The following is a 23,045-nucleotide window of genomic DNA, read 5'->3' on the forward strand; positions in this document are numbered from 1 at the left end:
GCAAAAAAAGAACATGATACAGGTCCGTTAATTGAGGCCCAACAGTCAGTCCAAAAAAAACATTAAGGCCCAACAGATAAGAAAAATGACGTGAAGTGGAGATGCGGGGGATTAAACCCCGTGCCTCCCGCATGCAAAGCGGGCCATTTGAGCTACATATTTTCAAAATGTTTACACAATGTAGAAACTATTCATTTAGTTTCGTTTAAAGATGTTTCACAACATTCAAAAAAATGTTTAGTGTTACAAAAATATGTCCGTGACATTTGAACAATGTTTATGAAATGTAAACAATGTCCATGTAATTTTATAAAAATGTTTCATACAATTCAAAATAAATTTTCTCGCACTTAACAAATGTTTTAGATGTTATAAAAAATTTCATGGCATTCTTGCAAACAGTCAATATGTGTTACTTGCAACTACAAATAAAATCATCGACCAGGGCTCACACTAGCACCGATCCAGTGAGAAATAGGCTGACAGATCCACTTATCAAGGCCCAAGAGATAAACAAAAACAGATAAAGAAAAAAAAATTGGAGATGCGGGGGATCGAACCCCGTGCCTCCCGCATGCAAAGCGGGCGCTCTACCATTTGAGCTACATCCCCATGATTATCAATACTGTCTTTTGCTCTTCACTAATTATTACTTATTACTTAATTCCAGCTAATATATGGTAATCCGAGGAACCAGCCGAGCAATCCAGCCAGACAAGTAGATGGATGTCACACCAACGTATGGATGGGTTCAGAAACATTCAAATGGAGCTGCCAATGCCGTGCGGACATTTGATAGTGAAACCCGGTCCTGTTATAATCCACCTAGTTACTGATGATGTTTGTGTTTGGTCTGTTATTTTCAAATTGATAGTGAAAACCGATCCCGTTGGAGGTGGTATGGAACTTCACCGGAAATCCAAACCGTGGATTGGTCGAGCCAGGTGCGGCGTGACTTCTAGTGCATCAAAGCCAGGAATTGTTCGTGCGATTAGGTTAGATAGGAGCCTTTGCGCGAGCTGGTAGAGATCCGGCTTGCCTGCTCCTTCTCCATGCTTCCATCCATACTCTCACTTCATCCTACGGCTGTCTTTTTTCTCTTTTCCTTTCTAATCTAATCATCTCCCCCCTAATTTTAAGGAGGTGGGACCAGGCCTTATTTTATTCAATCAAATTAAGCCACATATGCGGGAGTATGGATGGGCACACGGGAAGGGAGCAGACAAGTCTCGTCCAGCTGGTAGTGGACTAGTGGTAGGCGGCATTCTAGCATGCCCGGGGCGGCGGTGGTGGTCGACCTTGTTGACCGGCATGCCGTTGTGCAACGTGGGTCAGGTCAAAGATGCTGCCCCATTTGATTGCCATCCATCCATCCATCCTCGTGGATTTGTCGCATGTACCAAGTATTTTCACATAGACCGGCGCGCAAGGAAGGAAATTTCCTGGGCGCCCTGATTGTTCGGCGGCGATCCTCATGCATGCACACGCACGTGAGCAGCGTCACTAGATCCAGACCGCCGGGCACCGACTCTCACGGTTTGAGAAAAAAACCGTCGTCCGATCCTACTAAAATCTTAGACCTAGGCCATCCCCTCGTAGTATATTTTTTTCTCTACGCCATATTTTTCTATACGTTTGCAATATCAGTAAACATTTTCCCTTAGGCTGTGTAATTTTTTTTTTACTGTAGAATCTCAAAAACAAAAACTGTAAACTTCTTGTATGTATGCAACAGTTCTTCATTGGCCATGCCGGATGACCGAAAATATAAAATCATCAGCGAGTCTATAGCTGATTGTTGTTGCCATATATAACCAAATCACATGACGGAACCTCACGCGAGGTTTTGTGGGAGTCTGGACCGCCGTCATGTAGGACTTCGAAATCCCCGGTCCACTCAAATCTCCCTCCGGCATACTTTTCTGTCACTTCGCCCCTATTCCTTCCTTGTTCTGCATCCGCACCCTTCTTGTCTGATGCCGCCGTTGTACCTCTCTGACCGCCACCTAGGTATCCTCAGACGTATCCAACCCCCACCAACACACCTACTTGCCTTGGACAACACCGTTGTCCACCCAGGATCCCTCTGCAGCCAAGTAGCCTTAGTCCCCTATCGATGACGTCCATATTGGACACCATGCCCGACAGGTGTTCGGCCAAATGCCATTAGTTTTTTTTATTGAATTTTTGTTCTTTCCTAAAGTAGTTCGATGGAAGGGTACTCGGTGATTGACAATGAGTTGTTGTGCGATGCGTGGCTGGCCATAGTTGCGGACTTTGTAGGCAGAAAGTGAAGGGGCTCGATCTTCTGGCAGTGCGTGCATGCTTTCGTTTCATGAGCGAAAGATCTTCAGGCCCTACAACATGCATGTCATCCATGAACGCAATGTGAAGGCCATATCACATTAATGGTACATCATCTGTAACTATGTCATGAAGTTTTATTGTGCGATTCACCGAGTGGAGACAATGTGTCCATTGGGCTCGTCAACCATCAAGATCTTAAGTATTGCTTCTTGCTCTACATATTGGTTAATTCATTCATTCACTCAGTGTTGCTCCACATGTTGTATATTCTGCATGCGCTGCCATGATATACTACATGGGTCATGGGCAGGCCATTCATGCATATACATTGTTGGATGAAACTCAAGGGGCAGTGTGTGTGAGACGACATATGCCATCTGAAGTTTGGCATACAGTGAGCTTTCTGTCCTCGCAGATCCGATTATTCCGATTTGGTGAGAGTATGTTGGTGTGTCAAGCTTTTTTGTTGGTTTAATTTTTTGTGGAGGTGAAATCTTTCATAGACACCATGATGAAGTTACCATGATTCAAAGGTCTACACTTCTTGGGGATCATCACCAGCCAAGTACATTCATCGATCACGGCGTTACATCTTTTTGGATGGGCGACTAAAGGCACTTTCAAAAACAATTATTAATTGGTATTGTTCATGCGGGTGAAAGAGTGACAACATCCATACTCTTGTCCAATTGCAGCCTCTACCAAAGTTTTTGGAGTATTTCTTCTAGCACAGATTGATACCGCAAAGAAAGTGTTTTCAAGAGATTTTATCTAATTTCTAGTTATGGGAATTACTATGTTTTTTTGGATCTTAGAAGCAAATCGGTGCATCTGTAATTGTAATGAATATGAACAAAACTACAATTGTTTCTTAAAAAAAGCTAAATTACTCCCACTATGGCCACTCTTAAGGGCAAAACCTATATGACGCACGTTGCATCCAGTTATCAAGCAATCACACATTTTCTAATATTCTTCGCACATTTTCAAACGTATTCAAATTTGTTCTGGTGTTTCCAAAAATGTTCCTGTTCTCAAAAATTGTTCGCGTTTTCAAATTTTATTGAGAGTTTCAAAACATGTTCATGTTTTAAAAATGTACATATATTCAAAAATACTCTTTGTAATTTTTAAAAATGTTCACATTTTTCGAAAATGTTTTGAGTGAAAAGAGTTCACGTTTCATTAAACATTCATTTTACAAAAAAATCGGATTTCTTTCATAAAAATTAGCATTTTTTCAAATCCTGAACATTTTCCGGAAAAAGAAAAAAATGATGTTGTTGAATTGTTTTGTAAAATATGAACAAGTTCTAAAAACATGAGCATTTTTTGAAATTTGTGAAAGAATGAAAACATGAACTTTTTTAAAATTTGTCAACAAACTTCAGGTTTGAGAAAAATTTCTGGAATTTCGAACAAAAGTTTCACAAAAAAGAAAAGAAAATAAAATAAAAAGGAAATGTCTGGATCTGCATTTGTTTTGGTTCCTATAGGCTTGCGCAGCTCTGTAATCACTAGTCCTCATTATCTATGCCGGAGGTCGTGTGGTCAAACCTTGTGATGGTTAATTATTTTTTTTGAGAATTTATAGTTTTGATAACTAGTCTGTGCCGACACATTCCAACTGGTGCCTTTTTTTCCTGTAACGCGATAAGAGGTACATACGAGAACAATCTTGATGCAAATGGAACAAGCAAAGTAGATTATGTGTTGGTTATGAAGCATAGAACTTCTGACAACTTTGTCGCAATACATTTTGAAGGCCAAAGAACATCATAAAGTACATTATCTGAATGACATGATGTAAAGTAAGATATCTTTACATTTAAATTTTTAGAAGTTCAATCATTCGTTGTCAGATGTAAAGAAAAAGGTGTGAGACAATAATATCCATTTTGCAAAACATGTTTGTGTATCCCTTTTCCATAGATCAGTATCTGAAGATGGAATTCGACGTGTCACTGCAAACCGTACAAACGTAGAAAAACTGCGGCCACTCAGGCGTCTTGGCCACATACCACAAGGTGATGGATATGTTCTCCTGACCTGGGTTAAAACAAGTTGTGCAACACTAGGTGTGTCAACAGGCAGAAGGTGAACATGGCAAACAGCCAGGACTGCTCCAGCCACTTCCCATACCATCTGAAACTTGGCATAGACTGAGTATGGACTTTATTGAACAATTTCCGGTGTCGGCTTTTTTACGAATCATGGTTGTGCTGGACAAATACTTCAAATACACGAGACTTCCTGGTCGATCGTAGGTTGCACTAACCACCCCACCTTCCTCACGTATGTGCTGAGTTATATACTCTTTCTTGTACATCTATTTCTGTTTTATTTATTATTTATCTTTTTTTTCATTTATTTACAAACGGTTTTCTTCGTTTTTTATTCCTTCTGTTGCTAAATTGAATGAACCTTTTAGTCAAAATCGATGAACTTCTTTTCCAAATCAATGAACTCTTTTCAAAATTCTTGAGTTTTTTTTTTCAAAATCCATGAACTTTTTTCAAATCAATGAACTTTGTTTTCAAAATTGATGATTTTTTTAAAAAAATTTGTGAACTTTTTTGTTCAAAAATGAAAAAAATATCTAAATTCATGAACATTTTTTCCAAATAGAGGAACTTTTTTAAAAATTCAATGACTTTTTTTCTATTTTTCCCAAAAATGATGAACTTTTGTCAAAATCGACGAACGTTTTTTCAAATTCCTGAATTTTTCATTTTTTGATGAACTTTTTTCCCCAAATCAATTATGTTTTTAAGTTTGTGATTTTTTTTTCAGTTTCGTGAAATCAATGAACTTTTTCAAATCCATGTACATTTTCCAATTTGTGAACTTAATTCATGAACCGTTTTCAAATTTGTATTTTTTTTAGATCTATATTTGTTCCCCAAAGTCAACCGGCCACTGGTTTGAACTCTAGACAGTCAAGCGATCGCACGACGGTCATCTGCGCGAGCGAAGGGAACGATCGACCGAACGACTAGCGAAGGGAAGGAGGAGCGACCGACCAGCTTCGCTTGCTGGGCCGGCCCACGCGAGACGGCTGCGTGAGCGGCAGTTTAGCGACCTGGTGCCTGCAGCGCCAATTGGGAGGTCCCAACTTATTGGGCTGTATCGGGGCAGTATCTAGCTGGATACACGCGCTTTCTCAAGTATCCGGGCAATGCAGTTGTAGCATTTCTCCTCCTCCTTCCTGCCTTCTTCTTCTTCTTCTTCTTCTTCTTCTTCCTGCCCACGAACCTCAGATCTAATCCTCGTCGTGACGCTGAAAACTTTACTTGTATCTAAGATTGAGAGATGAAAGGAACACCATAGCTCATAGTGTTACGTGCAGCTTCCCTTCTGGGAAGCTGCTCGGGAAGCGACCTGGCGCCTTGACTAGCCTATCATGCCGTGATCTACAGAGTCTAACTTGTGGTGTAGTACGCGTGCATCCAAGATGGGCGGTCGAAGCCTCGTTATCTCGGTTGCCCGGCCAACATGGACAGAATGTAATCCACATATCCGTTTGTCAGTTCCGTTTGGGATGGCCATCACACCCAGCGACTCAGGCTATTCAGGCGACGGGATGGCGTTCGTCATCTCCTTGGCCCCGCTATCTGATGCCTGGCCGGGAGAATACTTGGGCCTTAGCACTCCGTACGAGTACACAGAAAGTGCAAATCGTTTCTTCGCCATAGAGCTCGACACCGTAGCCAACAAGGAGTTGCGAGACATAGACGACAACCACGTCGGGATTGATCTCAACAACGTGACGTCCGCTGGATCTTCAACCGCGGCCTACAGCGGCAGCGGCATCTTTAATCCGTTGAGGCTTTCCAATGGAAACCTGATGCAGGTGTGGGTGGACTACTACTCTTTCGGGCTGGTCGAGGTCCGGCTTGCTCCAGTTCCCATGGATAAGCCCTTTGCAGCGTTTCTCACTTACGGCTCCGTCGACCTTGCCAAGGTCCTGAACAATGGCACCAAGTCAAAGGCAGGGGTTCCCACCATGGCATACGCCGGCTTCTCCGCCGCTTCCGGTGATGCGATGGGCACTCATCAGGTTCTTGGGTGGAGCTTTAGCATGTCTGAATCGGCCAAACCACTCAACTTACCGCTGGTGCTGCAGCAATCAGACAGTTCCAGAGTACAAGAAGCCCATGACAAGAAAAAACTCGTCACATGGCTGCCTGTAGTAGTATCTTTGGTTGCCATACTCGCAGGTATAGCAGCTTGGCTTCTTCTTCGACGGTGGTGCAGGATCAGGAACTCAGAGTGGAACCAAGACTGGGAGGCCGAGCTCGGTCCACGCCGATTCGCGTTCAACGACCTCCGTCGAGCAACGAATGGCTTCCACGACAATCAAATCCTTGGGAAAGGTGGCTTTGGGCGGGTCTACGGTGGAGCCCCCGTCGGCTCCGGTGTGCGGGTGGCGGTGAAGCGGATCTCCTCGGAGTCGAGGCAGGGGCTGGCCCAGTTCACAGCGGAGATCATCATCCTTGGCCGGCTGCGACACCGGAACCTCGTCCGCCTCATCGGCTATTGCCGGCACAAGGACGAGCCACTAGTAGAAAAAAGTATAATGTGAGACACATTTGTGTGGGTTTGAAGTTGGTCCGGCACTAAAGACACCATATGCATTAGTACCGGTTCGTGCCACGAACCGGTACTAAAGGGGTAGTGGCAGGCTGGCGTCAGACCGGGTCCTCACGGGCCCCTTTAGTACCGGTTTGTGACACAAACCGGTACTATAGGTCTAACCTGTAGTATCGATCCGTGCCACGAACCCACACTAAAGGGGACAAGCCTTTAGTGTGGGTTCATGCCACGAACCCACACTAAAAGGGCCAATTTTCAAACTCTGCCCCCCTCCCCCGTGTATCGCCATTTCAGTTTTGAAAAAATCAAAAGAAATTAATAAAAACTTCAAAAATTAAAATCCTTCGAGAGGTAGTTATATTACTACATCTACTAGTTAGGAAAATTTGAAAACTTAATTTTGGACATGTTTTTTTAAAAAGTGTAGGGAAAATGTAAAACGGCTATAACTTTTGCATATGATGTCGGAAAAAAACGTATAATATATCAAAAAATTCAACACAAAAATCCGCATCCGATGGAGACCGCCTACGGCCTGTTTGCAATTTTTTAGAATCCTCAAATTTCAAAAATAAAAAAAAGATATGGTTAAATTTCCGTTTTTCTAAAAAAATTTGGTTAAATCTGGTCAAACTACTTATTCAAAAAGTATTAATGTTACTACATAATTATTCAAGAATATTAGTGTTACTAAATAATTATTTCAATTTTTTGAATTTTGATCAAATCTGGTCAAACTTATTCAAGAAATATTAGTGTTACTAAATAATTACTATTTTTTAGAATAATAATTTCAAACTCAAACGGTGAAACATGTGACAAGCTAAACTGCTGAGGGTTAATAGGATTGACAACTTACATTTGTCAGGAAAACAACAAGTGCAGACTTGGATTGTAGGGGAATAGAACTCCAAAGTTAAGCGTACTTAGCCTGGGGGAGTGAGAGGATGGGTGACCGAACGGAAAGTTAGGCGGTTTGGAATGAGTGATCCACACTTGAGCAGTTAAGAGAGGTGATTAGAGACTAAATCATCAAATAATTCAAAAAAATTAAAAATCAAAAAATAATCAAATTTTTTTCCAAAATTTTCAAAAAAACAAATTAAAAAAAAACCTTTAGTACCGTTGGTCACACCAACCGGTACTAAAGGTCCCATACCAGGGCGCGAGCTCACGCCACATGGTGGCACTTTAGCGCCGGTTCGTGTCGAACCGGTACTAAAGGGGGGGGGGGCCTTTAGTGCCCACCCTTTAATGTCGGTTATGGAACCGGCACTAATGGCCCTTACGAACCGGTTTTAAAACTCCATTTTCTACTAGTGAGCTGCTCCTGATCTACGAGCGCATGCCCAACGGCAGCTTGGACAGCTACCTGCACGCTCATACGACGCTCTCATGGACGCAGAGGCTTTGCATCATCAAGGGCGTCGCGTTCGGGCTCTTGTACCTCCACGAGGACTGGGAGCAGGTCATCATGCACCGGGACGTCAAGGCCAGTAACGTCCTCCTCGACGGCGACATGAATGGCCGCTTGGGTGACTTCGGCCTCGCGAGGCTGGCTGCATGACCACGGCACGGACGCGCACACCACCCACGTGGCCGGCACGAGGGGCTACCTCGCCCCTGAGCTCATGAGGTTCGGCAAGGCGACCGAGGCCACCGACGTGTTCGCCTTCGGCGCCTTCGTCTTCGAGGTGGCCTGCGGGAGCCGGCCGATGGGGCTCAACGCCCGCGGCGAGCTGCTGGTGCTTGTCCAGTGGGTGAGAGACATGTGGGAGGGCTGCTCCGGCCAGATTATCGACGCTGTCGACCCAAGGCTGGACGACTTCATGGCCGACGAGGCCGAGCTGGTGCTCAAGCTGGGGCTGCTATGCTCGCATCCCTTGCCGGCGGCGAGGCCCGGAATGCGCCTCGTCATGCGGTACCTCAACGGAGACCTGCCTTTGCCGGAGTTCGAGCCCGGATACCTCGCGGTCACGGACGTGGATCAGGTTCTTGAAGCGCCTCCGTCGGCAGCGAACAGCATCACAGGCCTGTCAGGTGGTAGATGACATATCCAGTCCTGCCAATAAAACTAGATCACCGATGGCGCGTGTTGCTGCGCCCGTCTATTTTTAATGTTTAATGTTAGGGTTTGATACAAATAGCCATTTTTCTTATAGTTAAAGTAGCGGTGGTATTATAAAATTTTGAGTATTTTTTAGTGCAAGTTATGAATTATAATTGACCAATACTTATCTGCTTTCTGTTGTGCTGGGTTGGTTATGGGCCTCTTTTCGTGCTAGTCTATTGTTATATGATGGATAAGTAGTTCCCATATACAGGAAGACACAAGACATATAAATTAAATTTGCGTGATTTGTACAAATCCTGAGAGTATACAGAGTTCAAATTATAGTGCCACATATAGATGAACTCTATAGTTGAAGATCGGATGATTTGAAGTGAAGGCAACCAAGTAATAGAGTATATGAAAAGGTCAATTTACCCATCCATAACACTTCTACGAGTGGACAGTGGACCCAAGAGTTCACACACACCTTTGTTGTCAACGTTTACTCAATTGTCGCCTCATATAGGCTAACATACATATGGACCCCCACCGAGAGCACAAAATGAACAAACACCGAGATCGCTCAATCATATAACGATGGAAAACCAAAGAAAAGTCAATGCATTTCAATTACATTTTAGAAGCTGGATAATTAGCAGGACATACACCGTGACACAATGTACGCACTATCGGATCCTCAATTTTCACTGTGGCTAGAAAACATATGGCGTGCATGAATAAAAATTTAATGCTGCATCACTTGAGGATCAAAGGATCCATATGTATGGTACGATAATGACTGGGCCAGGAGCATCATTTTTCTTTCAAATCACATGTGTCTTAATTTGTCTAGTTATTTGCCACACATCTTAGTGATTAGCATGAGGAATACAACCATAGTAATTAGCATGGATAGAAATTTGATATGGGTCAGAGGGATTTCGAATGGCACATTTGTGAGGACGACAATCCTGCACTAATAACCAGTCCTGACAGTGTACTGTTTCCAAGTGCTTGGAGCAAGTGCAAGTCAGCTGCATAAATCAAAACTCATAGAGTCAACTTCTTGTATGCAGCACCGACACATGATCATTAAGATAATTCTTCTAGACGTTTGCTAGCAAGTTCCTTTCACATACTTCCTCTGTTCACTTTTATAAGACGTTTTAGACAATTCAGACAGTGCCCAAAACAGTTCAAAGCTAGCTGTCCAAAACGTCTTATAATAATGAACGGAGGGAGTAGTAAAAATGAAAATAGCACTAGCAAACAGAAGCGTAGAACACAACTACAGTATATATGAGGAATTGAGGATGATGACATGATGGTATTAAAACTGAAGAGAGCATACAGTCATTGTCTTCACTGAACATCCAATTATTTCGCCACTGCAGAATTCTTAGAAAGATCCTTCAAACCTGCACATCTGTTTTCTCCACGAATATCTCCTCTGCCTAATCATACAAAAATTTAATTGGCATCTGGATCACTCCAAGTAACGGATTCCATGAACTATTATAAGAGGTAAGTTACAGTCTTACAGTTACAGATGGGAAGAAACAAAGTTTTATGAACGTGAAACCTGGTTGTCTGATTAGCGTGGAGGATGGGATTTGACATCAATTTGCAGTGGATGAGTGGACAACACCAATGGCCATGACCCGAGCGCCCAAACCAATTCCGATGCTTCCCGTGATGGCACCTGCCTGCCAATTGTGCAGGTACGAGGAGCTTCAACCATAAGGCCAGTAGCGGCAACGTATGGTCTTCCTGCCAATTGTGAAGGACTGGCTACAAGCTTTTAATGTATCTAAATGTTGTGGAGTTCATATATATCTCCGGATTTCTGCATGATCTCCCCATAAAAATGATTTTAATTACAGGCCCATAATGAACCAACCGGCCGACTGCAGCGGTAAAGAGGAGAGTCTGATTGCAGAAATTAATCATGGCATAAATCATGAAAATCGCCAACACGCAAAAAGCTTAACCTTGATTGTCCCAGGGGCTCAGTTTACTGTTTTCTAAGATGCCATGAACAAAACAAATATACACTTTCTTGTAAGCATACATTTATAATTGCCATGATCTGAAATATGAAAATTGTCATGCTACTTATAAAACAACCATTTCTCTAATTTACACTGGTGGAAAAAAGGCCTTTGGTCGCGGTTCGCAACTGCCATTAGTCGCGGTTGCGCAACCGCGACCAAATAAGCGCGACTAAAGCCCCCCACCTTTAGTCGCGGCTGCTTAAGAACCGCGACTAACGGCCCGTCCACGTGGGCGCCAGGCGGCCGTCGGGGCGGAGGACCTTTAGTCGCGGTTCTTCTGGCCAACCGCGACTAAAGGCCGCCACAGGTTTAGGGTTTTAGCCCCCCCCCCCCCGCTAAACCTTTTTTTGTTAATTAACTAGTTAAAAAATTCTCTCCCTCTCTCTCTCTCTCTCTCTCTGCTCTCTCTCTCTCTCTCTCTGCTCTCTGCTCTCTCTCTCTCTCTGCTCTCTCTCTCTCTCTCTCGATCATCGCTCTGTAGAGCAGTTGAGGGCGGCGAGGCCGGCGGCCCGAGGATGGATTGGGGGGCGGCGTTGAGGGCGGCGAGGCCGGCCGCCGGCGTTGAGGGCAGCGAGGCGGCGCGGTGGGCGAGGGAGGCCGGCGGGCGGCGTACTAGGGCGAAAGGGGGCGACGGGCGCCGTACGTGGGCGAGAGGGGGCGGCGGGCGACGGCGGGCGGCGTCGAGGGCGCGGGCGACGGCGGGCGGCGTCGAGGGCGAGGTCGACGGCGGGCGGCGTCGAGGGCGAGGGCGGCATGCCTTCGGCGCGGCAGAGAACGAGCAGAGAAATGGAGGCGACGGGTCGGGCGGTTGTATTTATAGCCCCCCCCCCCTTTAGTCGCGGTTGGGGAGGCGACCCGCGACTAAAGGGCCTTTAGTCGCGGTTGGGGAGGCGACCCGCAACTAAAGGGAAACCTTTAGTCGCGGTTGGGGAGGCGACCCGCGACTAAAGGGTAACCTTTAGTCGCGGTTGGGGAGGCGACCCGCGACTAAAGGACTTTTTTGGCGGGTTTTTCGTTTCCGCGCGCAACCACCTTTAGTCGCGGTTGGGCAGGCCAACCGCGACTGAAGGTATTTTTCAAATACTTTTTCTTTTTGAAAATCTTAAAAATACAAATAATATATCAAAAAATTCAGAAAAATATAACTAATTCAATTCAATATGTTAAAAACACAAATATTATATCAAAAAATTCAGAAAAAAAACTAATTCAATTCAAAATTCTAAAAATACAAATAATATATCAAAAAATTAAGAAAAATAAAACTAATTCAATTCAAAATGTTAAAAATACAAATAATATATCAAAAAATTCAGAAAAATAAAACTAATTCAATTCAAAATTCTAAAAATACAAATAATATATCAAAAAATTCAGAAAAATAAAACTAATTCAATTCAAAATTCTAAAAATACAAATAATATATCAAAAAATTAAGAAAAATAAAACTAATTCAATTCAAAATGTTAAAAATACAAATAATATATCAAAAAATTCAGAAAAATAAAACTAATTCAATTCAAAATTCTAAAAATACAAATAATATATAGGGGAGGGGCTTTAGTTGCGGTTGGCCTGGATGGGTATATATAGGGGAGGGGCTTTAGTTGCGGTTGGCCTGGCAAACCGTGACTAAAGGTGCCCGAAGGCCTTTAGTCGCGGTTGTCCTGGCCAACCGCGACTAAAGACCCTCACGTGCGCCAGCTGGCCACCGAGCGCCCTGGGCCCAGGCCTTTGGTCGCGGTTCACCTCCAGAACCGCGACTAAAGGTCCCATTAGTCGCGGTTCCTACAGCTTCGCGACTTATGGGGCTGGACGGAAGCCTGTTTTTCCACCAGTGTTAAATCCTCTTAATAATAATAAAAGCCAGACATCAATAATAATAAAATGACATGCTCCCAATAATAAAAATTGTCACTCTGTTAATAATAAAACTGACATCTGCTTAATAATAAAAATGGTATTCTATTAGTAATAAAATAGCCATCCACTTAATAATAAAGATACCATGTTACAATTATTAAAAAGACATAATTTTAATAATAAAAATGCCATGTGAGAAAGTAAAATTAACCAAAATTGCCATGAATGAGTAATAAAAATTTCCAAAGGTTGTCATGGGGGCATTACAAAAGACCTAAGAATTACCATGTGTTGGAAGACAAAAAATGTCATGGTTTTAAACAAAAAGAAACTGCAATGCTTTCTGTAATGAAAATGCGCACACCAAGTTCTAAAAAATACTTTAATAATAGGGATATATGTTCTTTTAAAAATGAAAAAAATAGTATTTTTGGATTTTTTAATGAAAAATGAATTTAACTTCAAATACATAAAGCTATTTAAGCATATGTGTTCCCAAAACTTCTTCAGTCCAAGTAACAAGCAAGCTGCTGCTCGCGCAGGACGTCGTGAGTTCGTGACCCCCACAACACACATATTTTTTGAAGAGAAAAAAGTATGCGACTTCTTCCGGGACGTTGTCTATAGCGAACGTGTTAGAAAAGCTGAAGTTGTACAAGCCTTGCACCGTGATTCGCACAGGAAGATCTAACGGCAACCAACACGTTTGCTAGGAAAACGTCCCTAGTGATGCAAATAGAGCAGCTTCAACGATTTATTCGATAGTATGGCTGCCGGTGGATTTGTTTTCATTTTTCAATATCTCGTATGCATCCATGCGTGCCCATGGGAACCAAATTGTTTTCTGTAACACATTAAAAGGATCATGGATGGACAAATATTGATACAAATAGAAAAAGCAAAAGAGATTATGTTTTGTTTATGAAGCATAAGACTTTTAATAACTTTGTCGTAAGAGGTATTGAAGGGCAAAGAACATAATAGTGAAATATAATTATCTAAAAAAAGACATGATGTCAACATAAAGTATCTTGCTGAAGCGCAACCGTCTGACAAAAGCACATATGTGCCTTTTTGCCTTTCATGAATTACAAGTTGTGATTCTTATGAAAAAGCACTGCTCCCCCTTCCCCCCACAAAAAAAAAACCCTAGCAAAAACTAGGAAAAAAGCAAATAAACACCGAAAACGCATGCAGGAAAAATATCCAACGATCCGTCCAACCTGCGACACGTTACGGTGGCTAGACGCATCACTTGACGCGCTCCCTTACGCTGAGCCGATGGAGGATGATTCAGGCGGGCAATTCTTCTGTTTTCGCAAATCGGCGCCCGCAGCAGCTTTCTCGTGCGTCTAGATGGGCCGGCCCATAGTTCTTTTTTTCCTGCCAACTTCGAAAAAAAAAGGTGCAGCAATAGGCGGTTCGAACTCCCGACCTCTAGACACCAACCACTGAGCCACCTTCAGACTCGTGGCTAACATCCTCTTTTCTGCTTTCTATTCTTGCTCGAGTTCGCTGTAAATCGAGATTTCATTTTTCTTTTCTTTTTCCTGTATATCTCTTCTTATTTGTATTTCAATTTTCCCTTATTTCTTGGTTTCTTTTCGTTTTCTTTATCTTTTTCCAAAATGCACAAAGTTTTTCAATGAACTTTTTCTTCAAACCGATGAAGAATTTTTTAGAATTTGATGATTTTTTTCAAATTTAATGAACTGTTATCATATTCTATGGACTATTTTGAAATTCTATGAACTTTTTCAAATTTGGTGAACTTTTTTACAATTTCGATGAACTTCTTTCAAATCAATGAAGTTTTTTCAAATTTGATGAACGCATTTTCAATTTCGATAAACTTTTTCCAGATTTGATGAACCTTTTTTAGAACCGGCAAACTTTTTATCAAATTTGATGAATTTTTTTTTCAAATCCAATGAACTTTTTTCAGATTTGATGAACTTTTTTTAGAGTCGATGAACTTTGTTTCAAAGTCGATGTTATTGTAAATGTGATTAAATTTTTGTAGATTCAATGAACTTTTTGAGAATCGATGAACTTTTTTCAAATCCGATGAACTTAAAAATGATGGATGAACTTTTTCCAGATTTGATGAACTATTTTGAAATTGATGAATTTTTCTTTCAAATTCGATGAACCTTTTTTAATTTGCTGAAATTTTTTAAACATCAACGAACTGTTTTTTAAAATTCATCAACATGCTTCAAAATTTGATAAACTTTTTTTCATAAAAAAATCAACTTTTCTAAATTGTTTTTGAATAATTCACAAATCCAAAAAATAGCGCAGATACATTGGTTCGTAAAGATTTCACGTTCATTGTAGTCACTGGCACTTACCGGCTGTAGTGGTTAGCAAAACAGTTCTTTTCTTGTATCGGCAAGGCCTGAGTTCAAGTCACCACACTTTTTCACAAGACCTTTTTTCCTTTTACTGCGCATGGTAGGCCGGCCAACGAGGTGCGGCGCGTGGGCGCCAGCTACCTGTCCGAGCGCTTAAAAGGCGACGAACAGCAAGGAAAATCCTATTTGCCGCTCTCTTCAAAACATGGATTGATCGAGCCAGGTATGGCGTGAATTCTTCGTGCGATTAGGTTAGAAAAAAAAAAGACAGACGCCTTTTGCGCGAGCTGATAGGCGGCATTCTATTCCGGCGGTGGTGGCCGGTCGAACTTTGTTTACCGGTATGCCGGTGTGCGATGTGGGCCAGGTCAAAAATGTTGCCCATCCATCCATGTTATATAATTTGTGGCAGAATAGGTCAGCACAAGAATAAACATACCCGAACATCTTCCAAGCCTAAATAAAAATAGAAAATAATGTAATTTGTGGAACGAAATGCCAACTATGTTATGGGGCTGAATAGGGGGGCCACTGCCCCCCCCCCCTACTTCACCATGTTATGTTTATTTAATTTCTATTTATAGTTGAATACATATATTTGGGGACAGTGCACCCCATATTGTACTTGCACCAAGTGGAGAGGGACAGGCGCTGATTTTTTTACATAGGATTATCCTATCTTTTTAGGCCTGTAACGTCGATGTTTATTTTATTAATGAGACACGTATTATCATGAAAAATAAAGCGTTCCCTCAAAAAAAAAGTCATCCACCAAACGCGACACTAGCACGGATTCAGTGAGAAATAATAGGCTGACAGGTCTCAAGAAAAGTAAAAAAAATTAAAATGGAGATGCGGGGGATCGAACCCCGTGCCTCCCGCATGCAAAGCGGGCGCTCTACCATTTGAGCTACATCCCCATTGCTGACATAAACAGCTGGTGAACCTAAATGACCATTAAGCGCTCCCTTAATCTCAAACCAGCAGCTGTGTGGTGGCGCTACATGCCAACGCCAACGATTGGACGGATTCAAAAAAATTCAAACGGAGCGCACGGCGACGAGAGGTGTGGCCTTTCGGTCAAGAGCAGGAGCCCAGCCGCCGAGAAGGGAAAGAAAGCAGAGCAGCGCTGCCGTGTGAGACCGAGACCGGGGGTGAGGGGGGGCGCGTGTCGGCCTCCCATTGCGCCTCCCACCTGCAGGCGCAGTGGCGCACTACCCACTCCCCCTCCCCCTTCCCGCCCCGATTTCTCTCCCTCTCACCGTTCCATTTCGAGCTCCCCCTCCCTCCCACCAGAGCAGAGCAGAGCGCACCGCGCGAGAGGGAGAGACAGAGGAGAGAAACCCTAGCCCGCCGCCGCCGCCGGAGGAAAAGGGAGAGCGGCCATGGACCTCCTCGAGATCCCGCTGCCCAACATGTTCGAGAAGCTCCTCGGCAAAGGTACGCCGCCGCCCCAACCCTTGTCTCCCGTCTGCATCTCCCGCCGCCCGCCGACCCCGTCCGTCGTCGCATCGCATCATCGCTCATGGTTTTTTTTCCCTTCCTTCCTTCCTTCCTTCTCTGTTTATGCAGATGAGGACACGTGGCCCCCGGAGGCGCGCTTCCTCGTCGCCGCGCACTACGGCAACGTCCGCCGCCTCAAGGGTACGTCCGTCCGTCCTTGCCTCCCCCCCGCGACTCTTCCATCTCCTCGATTTGCACCGTCCGGTGGAAAAAAAGGCGCCTTTTTTCTTTTGGGGGTTTCTATTTCTTCCTCCCGCGCCGCCGGCCAAGTACTGATCTGTTCCGCGTTCGATTTTTGGCCGCGTTGCAGAGATCGCCGGGAAGCTGGACCGCAAGGGGAAGGCGGGGGAGGAGGCCACGGTGGCCGCCACCACCTACCGCGGCATGAACGCGCTCCACGCCGCCGTCGGGGGCCAGGGCAAGCTCGCCGCCTGCCGCTACCTCGTCGAGACCGTCAGGATGGACGTCAACATGTGGGACTCCTCCCCAAGTAAGCACTCTCCTCCCTTCTTCGCATCCAACACAGCAGCATTGCTCAATCAACTGTATGTGCCTAATCTTGCGCTACCTGGTGGGATAGGCAAGAAGACGCCGCTGGAGCACGCCGTGGACGGCAACAACCTGCCCGCCCTCAGGTACCTCCTCGACCATGGCGCCGATCTCAACCAGGAAGAGGACGACGGCGACACTGTCCTTCATCACGCTGCAAGGAAAGGTACCATACCACCACTAACTCTGCCACAAACGCTTCCTTGCTACCTTCAACACTTGCTGCTTTATTTCTAGTCATACACATTTCTGTTCAGGGTTTCCCCCATAATTACCTGGATTCTGAGCTCTACAAGTGAGCATGTGTGTTTTGTTACACTCTGCTATTTTTATCCTAGCAACTGTGTTCATCCAGAAATACTGTAGCCATTACCAAGTGGTCAGCTTGGTAATTAAGCCATCAACAACAACAAAAATTGCAATCAAAGAAACACTGTAGCCATTGAAGCTTGTTCATCCAGAAATTTTACATTACATGCATTGTGCTACAGTGGCCGTTCAAACTTGTTAAACAACCTTCTGTTGTTGTTCCTGTAATTTTCTGATTTGCCGCATTGTTGGTTTTGCTCTTTCTGTCTTCAAACTTGATGGGTCAAACATATCCTTTGTTTGCATGTTATCATCACTATGATCTTCAGTTTTTCATACACTGTGATCTTCAGGGAGGTGTGATCTTCGGTTTTCCATTTCGTACAGATCAAACCATAGCCTGGTCATGCACGCTTCGCACGTGTCCATCAGCTTGTTCATATTAGTTGCTTGCTTCTACACATTTTGTGGGTCTTTGTCACTGTCATGACATCAATTGTTACCTCGTCGTGTTTCTATTGTAGCCGCTGAAACTTATTCATCAAGAAACGTTGTAGTTGAAACTTGTTCATGCAAAAATGTTGCATTACATTAATTGTGCTATTGTTGTTGTTCCTAGCTATGATTTCTCAAGTGTAGCATTGTTGGTTTTGCTCTTTTTGTCTTAAAACTTAATGGGCCAAAGATCCTTTGTCTGTATGTTATCATCACTATGATCTTCAGTTTTTTCATACACTGTGATCTTCAGGCTGCATCAAAGTATATTACTGTGATCTATCTGCTCAGAACTTGGTTGCCAGGGACGCCTTGTTCGTCTATTATGATCGTGGCCATCAGTTTTCCATATACTGTTTTTTTTTTATCTTCAGTGAGGTGTGAAATTGTAAAGTTGCTGCTTTCTAGAGAAGCCAAGTAGCCAACTCAGAACAAACTTGTTACACTGTGCTATTTTTATCCTAGCCAAACTTGTTCATCCGGAAATTTTAGATTACATTGTGCTATTATGGCCATTCAAACTTGTTCAACAACCTTCTGTTGTTGTTCCTACAATTTCTTAATTGTAGCATTGTTGGTCTGCTCTGTCTGCTCAAAACTTAATTGGCCAAAAGTCCTTTGTTTGTACGTTATAACTGTGATCTTCAGTTTCCCATATACTGTGATCTTCAGGGAGGAGTGATCTTCAGTTTTCATTTGGTATAGGTCAAGTTATCAAACCATAGCCTGGTTTTAAAGACTTCACACGTGGCCATCAGCCTGTTTGTATTACTTGCTTCTATATATCTTGTGGGTCTTTAGTCATCACTGTCATGACATGAACTGTTACCTTGTTGTATTTTTATTCTAGCCACTGAAACTTATTCATCCAGAAATATTGCTGCCAATGAAACTTGTTATCCAAAAATCTTGCATTGCATTGTGCCATTATGGCCATTCAAACTTGCTCGCGAAGACCTTTTATTGTTCTTCCTAGCTATGATTTCTTATTAAGTGTAAATTTGTTGGTTTGCTCTATCTGCTCAAAACATGTTTGGCGAAATATGGCTTGTTTGTATGTTAGTGTGATGTATCTGCTCAAAACTTGGTTGCCAAGGATGGCTTGTTTGCCAATTATGACTGTGATCACCAGTTTGCCATATACTGATTGTTGTCTTCAGGGAGGTGTGAAATAGTAAAGTTGCTGCTTGCTAGAGGAGCCGACGTTAACGGCAGCTCAGAGCACGGGACACCACTCCATCTTGCTGCTGTTAAAGGGCATGAGAGCACTGTGGAGGTTCTGTTGGAACACCATGCAGATGTAATGTGCTTGTACCCTTTTTTTTTCTCTATCTGCTGACCCAACTTATGTTGCATTTGCTTTACTTGAAAGTAGTTGTCTCAAGGACCTGCCATTAGCCCATTACTATGGCATGCAAATGTTTATGACAGTCTTGTTTTTTACAGGTCAACAAGGTTGTGACTTCTAATCTAGTAACACCTCTAAAGGCCGCATTGCTTAGTGCTTCCACGCCTTGTGTGAAGTTATTGGTTCAGGTATGGAATTGTCTACTAATCTGCTTTTCCTTTCAAGATGTGCTTATCTATGAGTAACTACTGATGTTACGGTTGCTCATATCTGTTCTGATCTTCAATTTATATGGAGAGACTATATGGTTATCTACTGATCTTCCGCATGTACATTTTGGTAGGCTGGAGCTGATGTGAATGATGTCAGCAATTCCTTGGCAAGAGCTGCAAGCGAAGGCTTGACTGAATGTGTTAAGTGCTTGCTGGAGGCTGGTGCAGACCCAAATCGTCCTGATGAGGTGACCTTGTCTCTTGTTTTCCACACAACAACGTTTTGAGCTGATTGACTTGGTAGTTCTAGTACTTATAGTTTCTGCAAAATATGGTAGTACAAGTATGTATGTAATGGGAACGAAGGTGAAAGTGAAGTATAGTTTCGTACAAAAAAATATGCTTGAGTTTTAAAGCATTTGGGAATCAATTGAATGGGCTGGTTTTGAGTTAAGATACACTTGTTTCTCAGTCTCTGTGGTAGGAGTATATGATTAGTTTGACTACTATCAGTTGCCTTTTAACACAAGCCTGTTAATGTTTTACCTAAAAAATGCCTGTTGATGTTTCCTTTTCCATTTGTCATATATTTTCTTTGTGTGGTCAGATACACACAGAAAATTATAGGATACTTCCTTGGCCTGTCTTAACGGTACCAAACTAATAGCTGGGATAGAAACAAGAAGTACAAGCTGCATTCTAGACTACTAACTTTGTTAGGCATTTTTAACGCTTGTATTATAACATCTTTTTCGTGTCGTTGAATTGGCGAGCATAGTGATTCTTAGATTACCAAGGAACCATTCCCTTGTCTTTCTTTTTTGAATCTTCAGTATTGCTTAATAAACTTTCTTCTGTTGCTCTGACAGTGTGGTAGATTCCCGATAGAGTTAGCTGCTGTGTATGGTACAAGGGAAGACGTTGAGCTTCTATATCCTGTCACCTCCCCAATTCCAACTGTGGCAGACTGGAGCATTGATGGGATAATTAATCATGCCAAACTGGAGAGGATGCAGCTGCAGGTATGCCACTGTGGCGAAAATAAGTGCCATTCCTCAATGAGAAAAACATTTAGATGTATATTATTGTCCTTTGAATGCATTAAATCCTCAGTCAGTTGCTATATAATGTCGCACACATCGGAATTTCAAATGTATGACTAAAGTTATCTGAATTTGCTCAGGATGAGGATGTTCTTAACACAAGGAAGTCTGACCTGAAACGAAAAGGGGATGAAGCATTTGAAAAGCAGGATTACACAAGTGCATCAGAGTTCTACACACAGGTACAGTTTTCTGCTGGTCTACATTTTTTAAAGTTAATCTGTAAAAGTTTGAAGTGTGAAATGTTCTACATGCAGATACATTTAATAAAGTTAACCTGTTAAATGGCTAGTATCAGCATCATCATCTCCTTGGATGTAGCTTACTGTCTGAAGTGTAAACCACAAAACCAGCGAGTAACCTATTTTACAGGAGAATTACTGCAGAAGTTGCAATGACAAACAAATGACATGAAGTATTAATTCTTGCATAGGCCTTGGATAAGTGCAGGCATACAACACATGCCTCTTTTGAGTAGATATTATCTTCCTGAGTTATTTTGATGATTCAGTACGATGTTGTGGCCGGGTCCGTATTAATCTGCGATGATGTGTCTGCCCTTTATTTGCTATCCATTTGCAAATTTATTTTATCTCTTGGAAGAATTTGCTATTATAACTTCAGTCGGTATATATGTTGACACATGCATGCTGCTTGGTTGGGCGCAGGCACTGAAAGTTGATCCTTCTGATGGCAAGATGCTCGCGAGCAGGAGCCGCTGCTGGCTTCAGCTTGGCGACGGACAGAAGGCTTTGGAGGATGCAACCAGATGCAAGAGGAGGTGCCCGGAGTGGGCGGAGGCCCGCCTTCGCCGAGGACAGGCTCTGATGCTGCTAAAGGTGCACTTTCTTCTTCTTTTTGGAGACCAAAGCATTTATACATTTTTTGTTTGTTTGTTTGTTTGAGAGTAGAATTTTTGCATTCTGATAAGTACTACTGCTTTCATCTGGTCTGCCGTCGATCTGAACTCCGTGTCCATTTCTTCCAGGACTATGAGAAAGCTTGCGAGGAGCTGTCGGGCGGCGTGGAGCTGGACCCCGAGAACGATGAGATGGACAAATTGTTCTGGTATGTAAGGAAGAGACCCCCACCATTTACCCACTCCTGTCGTCGAGGTGACAGAAATGCACTCCATATATATGTGGTTTGTGCAACATACATGTACTAGATCAGAAGCATGGTTGCCTTGTCAAATTGACTGACTGGTTGTGCTAGCTGAGTGGTTGGTTATGTTTGATGATCTGATGGACTTGTTCTTTTTAGGGAGGCGATGGAACTGAAGAAGAAGTGATGCCTGCCCGCGCGTCGCGAAACCGAAGCCCTTCTTCTTTTTGCGTTTTCGTAGATGGATGGTTAGAGACCCTCTTAGTCAGTAGTGCCTGCATTTTGCTAGCTTGAAACAATGACTCAATGTGCCATCTTGGTGACGATCTTAAGACTCTAGAACTCAGAGCTGTAGTTAAGTAGGTTATCTATCACTGGCAGCTTTTGGCAAGTTGTGCTGTGCCCATGCAACAACATTTCTACTCTCACTGCATCATCCGGTTTGTGAGAGGACAGTGGATGGTAATGGATTGAAATTTGGTGGATTTTCTGTTGAGATGTGCTTGGGTAATGCAGATGATTGTGATGATGATATGCAATTTGTTTGGGCCTTCCTTACGTTTACATGATATATATATAGTAATGCTTCCTTTAACTTTTCTATAAAAAATAAAGTTTTTTTGTTGCTGGGACAGAGTTTTAACCACACGATCTTTGATCCAATGGCAAGGATCCCTAAACCGCCTCTCCCACCGTCGCCGCGCTAATGACCCAAAACAATTTGCTCGCCCCCATGCCTCTCCTTCATACTAGTCGTGAGAGAGCCTGCTTGCCCTGCTTTTCTTCCCATCTTTGGCGACGATGTTGTGCTCCCATCTGTTGTCACCGTGAAATAATGTGTTCCCATACTTTGAGCATTGATACGCTCAACAATATACAAGATGTATGTCATATAAAGTACACCGTAAAATTCATATTTTAAATTGGTTTGTAACTCATACATTTGTGTCTTTTGAGGTGGAATTTGTGAGTTAGCACGTCCGGTGAAAAGGGGGGCAATAACAGGATTTTGATAACCAAAATGCTCGCTGGGAGAGCATTGTAAATTGAGCATTTTCCATGGCAATGCATATTGTTTGAGGATGGCAAATTTTCTTAGCAAGGATGAGAGCACAATCGAATGTTTTCCAAAAGAAAGGGAAGTGTTAAAAATCCAACGTTTGATAGGTAAGCATCAGGACTTGAACCCTAA

General features: G+C 43.0%; 1 protein-coding gene, 2 non-coding genes and 1 pseudogene across 3 annotated transcripts; 2 read left to right on the forward strand and 2 right to left on the reverse strand.

Annotated features, from left to right (window-relative positions):
- Nucleotides 1–539: 539 nt before the first annotated feature.
- TRNAA-UGC (transfer RNA alanine (anticodon UGC)) lies at nucleotides 540–612 on the reverse strand. Its single transcript has one exon. It is a non-coding gene; the product is annotated as a tRNA-Ala (tRNA).
- A 5,236-nt stretch (nucleotides 613–5,848) lies between these two features.
- Nucleotides 5,849–8,954, forward strand: LOC123101119 (L-type lectin-domain containing receptor kinase SIT2-like; annotated as a pseudogene).
- Nucleotides 8,955–16,077: 7,123 nt separating this feature from the next.
- On the reverse strand, nucleotides 16,078–16,150 carry TRNAA-UGC (transfer RNA alanine (anticodon UGC)). The gene has a single exon. It is a non-coding gene; the product is annotated as a tRNA-Ala (tRNA).
- A 228-nt stretch (nucleotides 16,151–16,378) lies between these two features.
- On the forward strand, nucleotides 16,379–22,338 carry LOC123106321 (putative ankyrin repeat protein RF_0381). Its single transcript, XM_044528519.1, has 12 exons — nucleotides 16,379–16,670; nucleotides 16,803–16,874; nucleotides 17,044–17,223; nucleotides 17,314–17,448; nucleotides 19,247–19,386; nucleotides 19,533–19,622; nucleotides 19,778–19,894; nucleotides 20,516–20,668; nucleotides 20,830–20,931; nucleotides 21,418–21,588; nucleotides 21,738–21,817; nucleotides 22,013–22,338. The coding sequence occupies exons 1-12, from the start codon at nucleotides 16,616–16,618 to the stop codon at nucleotides 22,038–22,040; spliced, it is 1,323 nt and encodes a 440-aa protein (XP_044384454.1). The 5' UTR covers nucleotides 16,379–16,615; the 3' UTR covers nucleotides 22,041–22,338.
- The last annotated feature ends 707 nt before the right edge of the window (nucleotides 22,339–23,045 follow it).

Source organism: Triticum aestivum, chromosome 5A, assembly GCF_018294505.1.
Source record: "Triticum aestivum cultivar Chinese Spring chromosome 5A, IWGSC CS RefSeq v2.1, whole genome shotgun sequence".
Lineage (NCBI taxonomy): Eukaryota > Viridiplantae > Streptophyta > Magnoliopsida > Poales > Poaceae > Triticum > Triticum aestivum.

Excerpts from the sequence above, each read along its gene's own strand:
- LOC123106321 (XM_044528519.1), top strand. The coding sequence starts at position 16,616 with ATGGACCTCCTCGAGATCCCGCTGCCCAACATGTTCGAGAAGCTCCTC. Across the intron at positions 16,875-17,043 it reads CAACGTCCGCCGCCTCAAGG|AGATCGCCGGGAAGCTGGAC; the intron begins GTACGTCCGTCC and ends GCCGCGTTGCAG. Across the intron at positions 19,387-19,532 it reads TGTTGGAACACCATGCAGAT|GTCAACAAGGTTGTGACTTC; the intron begins GTAATGTGCTTG and ends TGTTTTTTACAG.